Raw genomic sequence first — 12,227 nt, 5'->3', positions numbered from 1 at the left:
GATTTCAAAGGTTAACATATAGAACATAACAAAACACACATCAATTAACATGTTTCACACCTCAAACATGCATAAAAACTATTTTATAACAAGGCTAGAAGTAATTTTGTTGAAGTAGAAGAAACAAAAAAGGTAAAAAGAAATATGAAAATTAACAAAGAGAACTTGAACACAAAGAAGAGGACCATAATATATCAAAATGAAAGTAGTGAGAGGAACAATGGTTGCGGGTAGCAAGAGCTAGGGGTGATCGTATCCGAACCAATCCAAAAGGAAAACCGCAAACCGAACCAATCCAAACCAAAAACCGCAAAAACCGCGTTTGGTTTGGATGGTTTTAGATGATTTTTGGGCCGAACCGCACGGTTCGGTTCGGTTTGCGGTTTTCATTTCACAAAACCGAACCAAACCAAACCGAACCGCATATTTAACTAAACTTTTGAATTTCTATAATTAATTTATTATATTTACAATCCGATTGCAATATTGTACACCGACGTCACGTGACTCACTATTCCTTCATTCTTCCTTCCTGTTCAACATTTCAACTTCATTCTCTGATTTTTCTCTCACTCATTCTAGAGAAGCATTTGGTGTATATGTAGTACTGATAATATTTAGTCCTGAAGTTGCAATGTTGTATTAATATTTAGAACTGAAGTTATCTGATACTTGTATATGTAGTATGTAGTTTATTAGTTAGTATGTAGTTTATTAGTATGAAAAACTGTATATAATATGTAGTATGAATAACTAAAGTTATATTAGTAATTTAGTATGTAGTATATGTAAAATACATAGTATGGTACTGTAAAATACATGATACACTTATATGGTAGTAATTTTGGTGTAAAATACATGTATGGAAGAATGAATTATTTTGGTGTAATTAGTATGAAAAACTTCTTTTTAATGGTACTGTAATATATGTAATATATGTATGGAAGAATGAATTATTTTCTTTTTTTTATTTCAGTACATTTTTATTTTATGGTGTAAACCGCAGCCCACCGAACCGATCCTAACCGCATTGGTTTGGTTTGGTTTGGTTTGGATGACTTTTTAAAAATTAACCGAACCAAACCGAACCGCATGCATTTTTATCTCGCGGTTAGGATGACTTTTATGCTCAAAACCGAACCAAACCGCACCGCGAACACCCCTAGCAAGAGCAGCAGTTCAGTGAAAGCATGTTTTTCGTGATTTATGATTTCTCCTTTCTAGGTTTTAGAGTTTGGTTCTAGTTGCGTGTTTTACTGAAAGGAAGGAAGTGTAAACAAATATGGATAATGATTAGACCGATAAAAAATTTGAGCTTAATTATGGATGAAATAAAATATTTAGAACGTCATTATTTCCATTGATTCAGTTCATCGGTTTGGCGGTTCCTAAAAACTAAAATCGAGAATCAAACCAAACCACGTCGATTTTTATTGGTTTAGTTCGTTTTAGAATCAAACCAATAATAATCGGTTTTATTTCGGTTTGGTTTAGCTTGGATTATCGGTTTAATTAGATTTTTCTTATCCGCTTACACCCCTAAGTAAAACCATAAAAAACTAACATTTGATTTAATTCTCTTAAAATATCAATAATTTTTTTTTCAAGATATAGGTAGACTTACGTTTATTGTATCTCAAATTTAAAAGTTATTAAACTTAAACCTATAAGGGGTCCCCTTGAATACAAGGGAGATGAAGGGTGCCTAACACCTTCCTCCATCTAACCGACTCACGAATCTTAAATCTAACTTTAGGGTAATCCATTTAATTCCCTCCCCTTAGGATAAAATTAATGGTGATGATTCTTTTCTTAAAATTTTAAGCCGGTTGCTACGCAGGTCTTCTATTGCACACGAAAACATATTCACTAACTTTAAAGCGTGAAAGTTAGCGTGACTTTCAACAATTACTAACCATTAGATCAATCATATGCTATAAATGGAGCCACGTGTATATAAAATAAATTGAAAATAGAAAACAAAAAGAACTTCATCTTCTTTGTTGCATAAAATCAGTAATCATTCCGACCACCACATCCTTGCCATTATGACCTCTTAGTGTCTTCTCCTTCATCCACCTACCTTCGAGTTTTTGCTATCTTCCTCTTTCTATTTCTCTCTACTGCCTCCAAAGTTCGATTAAACACACTGAAGGTTAAAGCATGATGGAAAAAAATGTGAGAGAGACCTTTGCCACCTTTAGCGGCGATATCGATGCCGGCTGCGCCGATGCCGAGTCCAAGCTCCATGGCAGAGGCGTTAGGGAGCATATGCGTTGGAGGCGATGCCAATGCCGGCTGTGCCGCCTAGTCCAAGATTCATAGTTAAATGGAGGATGCGTTAGGGAGCAAAAAGCATCAATGCAAAAACTTTAATTTTATTTTTAAAAATAAAGCTTAAATGATCTTATGATATGAATTGATTCAAGCAAAAAATACCAAAGCAAAAACTTAAGTTTAATGGCAAGTTCATGCTCTGAAGCAGACTTTAGTTTGTAAGTCATTCACACTATGTACAACACAATAAAGATAGAAACAATGGAAAAAACTCAGAAAGAAATAAAAGTGAAAGCCATCATGTAGTGAAGGTCGGCATAAGCAGTGACAGAAAGTAGAAGAAGATGCTAAACATTCCTTTTTTTTCATTCAGATTTACATGTTTTAACATTTTATTTTTTTATAAAAAAAAAGAAACTTGGCATTGCTTGGTCCACATGATTAATCCAAAGTCACCCTGACTTTCCCGCGTTAAAGTCAGGGGATCCATATCCATTGCACACATATCTCAAAGATCCTACAATTTGTTTGAACAAAGTTACATCGGCTTTTTCCTCCTCTCTGTGCTTCTCTAGTTTCAAGTTTTGTTCGACAGTTGGGGATGCAGGATTCAAATCATCCATACTTAATCTCTTGAGTATCTCTTTGACATAATTCCTTTGATTTAACATCGTATCTTTCTTAGTAATTTGAAATTCCATGCCCAGGAAATACGATAAGTTTCCCAGATCTGACATTTCGAATTCCCTCACCATCAACTCTTTGAACTTCGATAAGTTCTCTACAGTATTTCCAGTTACCATCAAGTTATTGACATATAAGCAAATAATGGTTATATGTGCCCTTTCTTGCACATATACGCCATATTCAAATTTTCATTTGACGAATCCCAATACGACTAAGTATGAACCAATCTTCTTGTTCCATGCTCTAGGTGTCTGTTTGAGACCATTGAACGCTTTGTGAAACTTGTATACTTTCCTTGCTTCCTCCTGTTTGACAAACCCAAAAGGTTGTGTGACATATACCTCTTCATCTTAAAGACCGTTCAAAAATGATGATTTCACATCTAAGTGAAATATCAACCATCCTTGCTTACATGTCAAGGCTACCACCAATATGACAATCTCTAATGTCGCTACTGGTGCATATACTTCACAGTAGTCTATTATTCTCTCTGAATAATTCCTAGAGCTACTAATCTTGACTTATGTCTTGTTATCCACCCATTAACATTGTGCTTCAACTTGAACACTCACTTCACTTTGATAGCTTTTTGTTCGTTGGCAATTTGACTAACTCCTATGTGTTATTTATTTTGATCGCTTATAACTCTTAGACCATAGCTGACTTCCATTGTTTATTCTCTAAATTCTCACTATAGTTGATTGGTTCAGCACATGCAAGTAAAGAAAAATGAACTAATTCTCCATATGTTGCAACTTCATCATCACAAACAACTTCACAGTCTTGAAGCCTTGCTGGAAGAACTCTGGTTCTCTATGGTCTTTGGCTTGTGCTAGCCACACCCTCTTCAACTTCAATTGTGTCTGGAATGTCATCAACCTTTTTGACTTCGACCTCACCAGTTTCTTTGTTGACGCCATAAATCATCAAAGGATTTTTAATTGCATCACTAGAGTTCCCGTCCTAGGCATAATTTTTATCAATCACAATATCCTGACTCATCACGGTCTTCTCATTAATTAGATTGAATAGCCTGTATGTTCTGGTTTTATGATATTGTACCAGAAGTATAGGTTCACTTTTGTCATCAAGCTTTCTTCATTTTTTATTAGGTACATGCTTGTAACAAATAGAGCTAAACACCTTCAGATGACTCACTCATGGTCGTTTTCCACTCCAAACTTTTTCAGGAACCTTGCTCTTCATTTTTTAGTAGGACACTTATTCAGAATATAAATAGCAGTGGTGACTACTTCACCCTATAAGAATTTTGGTAGATTGTTCTGCTTCAACATGCATCTAGCCATATCTAGTATTACTCTATTTCTTCTTTTTGCTATTCCATTACGTTGAGGCGTATAAGGAGCAATTAACTCATGACAACACCATGTTCTGCATTGAATTCTTTAAACATCTTTGATGTATATTTGCCACCTCCATATGTTCACATAACCTTGATCTTTTTTTCACTCTGGTTTTGACAAGTATTTTGGATCTATTAAAGATTACAAATACTTTGTCTTTGTGCTTGATCACATAGATCCAAATCTTTCAACTATACTCATCGACAAACGATACAAAGTACCCGTTTCCACCAATGGTATGATCCTCGAGCAGGCCACATACATATGAATGTACAACTTTGAGTATGCAGGAGGATCTCACTGGCATAGTCGAAACAAAAGACTTTCTAGGTTGCTTTCCTACTAAGAAACCTTCACAGAGTTTATCAGGTATCACAAAACTTGGAATACCTGTTATCATATCTTTTGTAATCAGTTGATTTAGTGACCTAAAATTTAGATATCAAAACCTCAAATGCTATAACGAACTATTCTTGTGGTCAACAACTGTTTTTAAACATCGTAATTCATTCGAACTTGATCATAGTCTTAAATGTTTGATTCTTTGACAAAGGAGATTTTACTACCAAATTGTTTTGGGTGTCGAACAATTCTAAGGCTCCATTTTTTAGACCACTGAGAAACCCTTTTTGACCAGTTGTTCAACACTTAGCAGATTGCACTTCATGCCAGGTACATGGAGTACATCTTTGATCATAACTTTAGATACATTGCTCCTTTGAATAACAATGTTGCCTGTACCTTCTACTTGCAATGAGCTATTATTTGCAAATTTGACGTTGCTCCTCTTCGACTCGTCAAACTCTTATAGCCACTCTCTTCGGCAAGTCATGTGATTTTAATAATTTGTGTCAAGAAACCCGATCTTGGAGTCGACTTGCTCATCTTCAACTGCAGCCATAAGCACCATATCATCAAAATCATCTAAATCTTGACGTGCAAGGCTTGCTCTTTCATCCTTGTCTTTTTTCGCTCTCTTGCCTTTCTTGTACAAATAATTATTGGCCAAGTGATCCCACTTTTCACAGTTATAGCACTATACACCTTTCTTATCTTTCTGATATGAGTTTCCTTCTCCTCTTTTCGAGGATTCAGAAGCCCTATCACCTGCTTTATGCTTTTGAGGATTCACCCAAGATTTCTTGCTCCAAGTCTTGTCTCCTTTGCCTTTGAGCTTGTTGGAATGACCATGCTTCTTCCATGTTTGCACATATGGTACCTGTTACGAATCTTTGACCCATTTCCTCTCAATAATTTGTAACTCTTGTGCCTCCAACTAACCAATTGAATCTTCTAGTTTCTTTGGTTTCAAGATTGTTGGATTATTGAATAGCTATGATAACGTGATCAAACTGAGAGGTTAACATACGCATTACCTTATCACCACAACCTTTGATGAGATGAACGAGATTCTGCACCTTCGCGATATAACCTGCGATCTTTTCATCTTCTTCCATCTACAGTAATTCATACTGTCTTCGTAACGCCTGCTATTTGACAACTTTCACCTTCTTACATCCTTCGTAATACTTGACAAGAATATCTCACGCCTCCTTCACTGATTCAGCATGAACGACATTAGTTCTCCGCGTCTAACGCCGATTGAATACAAAACACTGTCTTTCAATCCTTCTTCTTGGCATCATTGTGGACGGTTCTCTAGGATTTGGTTGCATTCTGAGCAAGCAGATGAATGTCATTAGTAATCAGCTCTAGGGTTTCATGAAAGCCAAACAACGACTACATTTGTTTACTCCACCGAATCCATTTTTTGCCGTCAAGAATTGGAAGAGAATTTGAAATATTGCCATTGTTACCATTCATCTTTGCAGCAATTGATTAACAACCCACGATTTCGGAAACACAATCACCGACAGATGATTCTTGAAAACACAATCAAAAATCTAACCGAAGTTCTAGATACCAATTTGTTAGTGCTTGATGCACTTTGAGTGAGAGAAGGAATAAGAGAGAGAATGAATATCAATCGATAGAAATGTTATTATTGAAAAGCTATAAAAACTGAATTACAAATATGTGTATATATATACAAATATTTGGTTTATATACTAACTAACTAACTAACCTATCAAACCCTAACTAACTTTCCCTTAGACTTAAATTACTTAAGTTGAATTATACTCTCAATAAAACAAACATTGGAGGGTAAGGTGGTTCATAAGAACAGTTTAAGGGTGTTGGCAAAAAAGTTGGTTTTTCTTTGTGAAAATCTATGATTTAAGGTTTGACTAGGACGTGAAGCGAGAAATTTAGATTGAATGAGTTTTATTAATATGTTAAATTTCAAGCCATAATCAAAACAATATGTGATAGCAGTATAGGAAAGTCCTTGGACCCTCTTACATAATCATTCAAACTAGTTTTCAAAGGCTAAAGTCTTAATCAGAATTTTGTGAAAAATATTTCTTGCCTTTTTATTCAATGATAAACAGGTAGACAATAATATTTCCTTGATTATAGAATCTAAGGGACACATGTCCTTATCCTGTTAATTGAAATAAAATAACAGTAAACAAAATTCTAATTACAAATATTATGTAACTAGAATGAGCCATGGATGAAATATCTCAAACAAAAGAAACACTAATTCAGTTGTTCTTTTTCATCTGAAAACTTTGAAACATGTAATTTTGCTTTTGCTGCCTGCAATTTTAACCAAAACAAAAAATTAAATAAAGCTAAATTATCCAAAGTAAAAAACAAAGCAAACAAAAAAAGACTCTGAATAGTTACCTCTTTCTCCCAATCACACCTAAGTGTAATCCAACACAATATCAATGTCTGAGTTGCTGTTCCACCAAAAATCATTGCTGCCCAGATTCCCTGATTGTTTAATTTCATAAACATTAGTTTGCATTTTAGTAAAATATTAAATTCACAATTTTAAAAACAAATATAAAAAAAAAAAATAGAGAAATTAAACATACCATAACTCCTTGATGGAAGTACCAACCCATTAAAATTCCAAGAGGAAGTCCAATAACATAATAGCAACCTAAATTTATGTATGCAACATATGATTGCCATCCTGCTCCGACAGCCACTCCTAATTTGATATCGACAAATAATCATAATCGTTAAATTTTAAAAAATATTATAAATAATTTTAAAGTCGAAAATATAATTGATTGTGATTTGTTAACAGTGATACCTCCTAGAACTGGCTGAATACTATTGAAGAGAATTGTATATGCTAAAAGTTGAGAAAGCTTGGCTACTTCATCAAGAACAGGTTTACTAGGAGTAAATATGTAGGCAATTTCATTGTGAAATGCCAAAATCAATATCCAGAAGACAAATCCTATTGCTAGTGATGTCAACACTGACACAGTAGTAGCAAATTTTGCTCCTTTCCCATTCCCAGATCCAAGCTCGTTTGCAACCCTCACTCTACATATACATTACATTGCATTGTAATTCAAATAAGTAAGAAAATTAAAATGAAATAAGAACTACAAAATTTAGAATACTAGCAAGTTATTAAAAATTAAAATAAGAAAATAAATATTACCCTGTTGCTGCAAAGAATGCCAATGGAATCATCATCTCCAAACCATTTATTGTCATACTGCCAAACCAAATCATTTATGGATCAATACTAAAATAACCATAACATGACAAAAATGGTGGAACATTAGGATGTTTACTTTTTTTTTTTTTTAAGTATAATACATCAAAGTTAAATTCAAAATATAAATTTACCAAATGGATAGAGCATCTAGTGCGATTGCTGCATTTGGTAGATTCCCTGTCATCAACATCAAAATTTTATAATACCAATTCTGCAAACTGCAAAAAATAAAGTAAAAAATAAAAAATCATAAAAACATGACAAACATAAAAAATGTATTAAAAATAATAATAGATATGTCTAAAATTTGTAGAAAAATTATAAAAATATATAAAAAAAAATAGATGTATAAAAAATTTGTAGAAAAATTATTAAAAAAAATAAAGTTTTACCACATCATAACTCCAGCAGGAGCAGAGAGTTTAAGAAATTCCCAAAGGCCAGAAAAAGCCTCCATTGAAAACCCCCGCCATGACAAAGGACAACCGCCGCAAACAGTATAAACATAAAGCCCAATCGTTAGGGCCCACCAAGAGAAATTCAAAGTAGCAGCAGCTCCAATTAATCCAAGCTGAAACTTATACACAAACAACCAGCTAACAAAAATATGAATCAAAAGTGCAATCAGAGAAACCCAAGCTATAACGGCGGTTTTAAGTTGACACTGTAAGAATCTACTAAGAGGAAATTGAAACGCTAATGTGAAATGTAACGGTATCAACCACATTGCAACTTCTCCTGATAATTCTGCTAAATCTTCTGGTTGTCCCAAGGCTTTTAACACCGGCGATGCGAAAAGATAGATTGGTAATAGAAGAACGCAGCATATGAATAGTACTATCCATGATCGTTGCATGTATACTCCTAACATGTGATATTGTTTTGCTCCAAATGCTTGTCCACAAAGAGTTTCCAATCCACTCGCCATTCCCAACTGAAAATCATAAGCAAAATTGAATATAGAGATGACAAAATGAGTATATATTAAAATGTAATAGAGTCATGTAAATGTACCAAGAGTCCAAAATCGAAGCCAACGATAACATTAACAGCGATGTTGATAGCAGCAAGTTCAAGGATACCGATATGACCGGCAAAGATTTGAGTGATGACTAACATAGAAAAGGATGTAATACGACTGAAAATTGCAGGACCTACTATATGCCATAGCTTCTTTGATTCAATCAAAACCTTTCTTGTGAGAGTTTGTTCTTGTTGTTGTTGTTCATTTGGTAATATTAATGGAACATTTGCTTCTTCTAAGGGTGAAGATAGTTTTTCGTTCGACATAGCTACCGAGCAATTTGTGATTACTTTCTTACAACGGTTAGAGTTTGTTGGGTTTATGAACAGCGTAAAAATGATGGAAAAAAATAAAAATGAGAAGAAGGATCTTCTGCAATTTTGTGCGGCATATTGACAGTAGCTGCAACATTTTCATATATATTACAGAAGGATAGTCTTTTGTTATGTTTTAGTTATTGTGCTAATATATCGCTAGTTTTGTTGTGTTGGAATATTGTAAGATAATTGTAGCATGTAATTTTATTGTTTGTATTTGTTGTTTCGTTCAGTTTTGCAGGGGTATTTCCCATTGAGATGTGGCTGATGTGGATCACACATATTCAAGTTGGTTAGGAATGTTGGTGTAGTAGGTTTTTCTATAAGAGTTTGGTGAGTTTGTTTTTGCCCGATTTATGATTAACTTGTATTTGTTGGAATATCATTTCTACTCTTATTTAATTATTTTATTTATAGTACAGAAAATTAATATTTGTGTGAAATCAAAATTAAGAATTTTTTAATTTTTTTAATAAGATGTGTCATTTTCTCAATCATAGATATAAAATAAAAGATATTAAATCAAAAGTGAAAATTATAATATTAATTAGAATAAAGTATTGAAAAATAAAATTGTTGAAGTGTAATTTAGCTAATTAGTTTGTTTTGGGCCTTGTTTTGGGCTTTAATTAGTTCTGTCCAGTATGAGTTTAATATATATTGTAGTTTTGCTTTGTAAATGGTAGAACATTGTAGAATCATTCTTGTAACCGTTTTTCAATTGAGTAAAATTTAGTTATAATTTCTCTCTCTCTCTCTCTCTCTCTCTCTCTCTCTCTCTCTCTCCTTCCATATTCATCTTATTTGTCTTGTTCCACTGGGCCCAACAATTGGTATCTAGAGCTCTGATTCAAATCCACAGAAAGGGAAACATGAGTGTACGTGAGATGTGTGATTGTTTAAATTTCAAATTCATTCAATTCACTGTGAAATGAAGATCGAAATCGTATCAGAATCTCATTTCTTGATTTCGAGAGATCGAAAAACACGAGTGATTGGTGAGAGCTGGCTGATTTTCTTACACAATATCGAAGATGGATGGTGGAAACAGTGGTTTGAATACGAAACTTCTGGTGTTTTATAGAAAGAATTCGAACCGGTGGATGATTCAGATGCGTGTGTTGTTTGGCGCTCAAGATGTGCTTGATCTCGTCAATGATGGTTACACGCCGGTTGCTGCAGATACAACGTAAGCGCAAAGAAGCGTTCAACGAGAAACAAAGAAGAAGGATCAGAAGGCGTTGTTCTACATCAACCAGCGTGTGGATGCGAATGAGTTTGAGAAGATCTCTGATTAGACGACGGCAAAGGTTGTGTGGGACATGTAACACCCGTAGTTTAATTAATCATTTAAATAAATTATTTACGGATTATTTTCGATTATTAGTCGTGAATTGTTGAGATTGTAAAATGTCGATTTAAGTTGTGTGGTTGTTAGTTGCATTAATCGGTTAAATTAATTAGGCAATTAATTAGTTGATTAAGTTGTAGAAATATTATTACAATAATATTATATTAATTATATGGGCTTATGTGATGGCTAGAAGTTGTAAAGTGGGGGGTATAGAATTGTTAGGCTCAAAGAAAGAATAGAATATTGTATTAGTTAATAATAATAATAATAATAATAATAAAAGGAATTAGAAGTATCAGTAGAGAGAAAGAGGAATAGGTTTTGGCAGAAGAGAAAAACAAGGGTTTTTGAGAGGAATACGTAGAAGCTCAAGAAAGAGGCAAATTTAAGAATTCGATCGGAGGGAAATTATAGAGCAACCTTCAATCTAAGGTAAGGGTGGGGTTCTTACTTTATAATACGATATATGATGAATCGTATGCGGGATCGGGTTTATGAAATTGCTTTTGTTTTATGTTTGATATGTTGTAATTGCTCTGTTTGTGTCTGGTTTGTTGTGGCTGTGTTTACGGTGATTTTCGGTAAAAAACCGCTAGTCCTCCAAATTATGAATATACTTTGGTTACTCGCAGGATCGACTAGATTGATTCTAGGACATGTGTCGAAAAGTTGTCTTTTATGATAGTTTGGTTCATGTTCTCTTGGTTTTTATTCTTTTTATAACATGATGGTATAAATCGATAAATAACTTGCGAAATAAAACTAAGTACAAATACAGCGAAACATAAATTGGTTAGATGATAAACATAAGTAAACTTCGACGAGAATGTAAAGGAAATGTAAATTTCAAATATGAAAAGACTTGGCGAAAAAGTAAAGTAAATTAAAAGATACTTCGATTTTATAGTAGAAATACAAACATATGTAAGGTGTTGGTGTTACACGTACATTTCTCAGCGCAAACTCTTTCTCTTAACACTTGATACTTGAGTGATTTGTGAGTAATTTGTACAAAATAAACACCCTGGATCCTACTATTAAGACCCTTATTTATACTAGTTCGATCCTAACGGTCCTACGCTAACGAAATGCCACGTTGCTCGCATGCATGCGCTTCGAATCCCTGGGGCTCCACCTGTCTTCGTTGATTCAAACAGATCTTTTCAAAATTCAAACTTTCCCGCTCAAACCCTATTCGATTCGTGACAACGTGTCCTTCGTGAGAATGTGTCAAAATACTTTAAGTTTCAACAACTTTGTATTTCGAAGGCCATTCAAGGCTTTGAAGACTACCTATCTCGTTTCAGCTTCGATTCTAGGAATCTCCAACATGTATAACATTCTCAAAAATAGCCATCCAAATCCATCGTTTCTCCGAATCTTCAAGTTTTCGAAGAATATACATGTCATTCGAAATCTCCGGCTAACAAATTGCCCCCAATAAATGCCTGTTTCGGAAAGCTAATAGAAATGGGCATTTCTTGTCATTATGAGATTTCGTTCTCCTCGTAATCTTTTGAGTTCCAAGATTCTGAATAACATCATAATCATTTATGACCTTTCTTTCAAAGGCGTCTTGTCATTTTCAAAAACGTCCCTTCAGGACGTGCGT

At 34.0% G+C, this 12,227-nt stretch overlaps 1 protein-coding gene across 1 annotated transcript; it reads right to left on the bottom strand.

The window, feature by feature from the left end:
• Positions 1–6,932: 6,932 nt before the first annotated feature.
• Positions 6,933–9,210, bottom strand: LOC131646154 (protein DETOXIFICATION 27-like). Its single transcript, XM_058916285.1, has 8 exons — positions 8,935–9,210; positions 8,313–8,854; positions 8,052–8,138; positions 7,861–7,917; positions 7,501–7,739; positions 7,277–7,395; positions 7,083–7,172; positions 6,933–6,992 (listed from the first exon to the last, which is right to left on the bottom strand). The coding sequence occupies exons 1-8, from the start codon at positions 9,208–9,210 to the stop codon at positions 6,933–6,935; spliced, it is 1,470 nt and encodes a 489-aa protein (XP_058772268.1).
• Positions 9,211–12,227: the final 3,017 nt, after the last annotated feature.

This window comes from Vicia villosa, linkage group LG2, assembly GCF_029867415.1.
Source record: "Vicia villosa cultivar HV-30 ecotype Madison, WI linkage group LG2, Vvil1.0, whole genome shotgun sequence".
Lineage (NCBI taxonomy): Eukaryota > Viridiplantae > Streptophyta > Magnoliopsida > Fabales > Fabaceae > Vicia > Vicia villosa.
The sequence above is the reverse complement of the archived record's forward strand: the minus strand, read 5'-3'. Positions and strand labels throughout refer to the sequence as shown.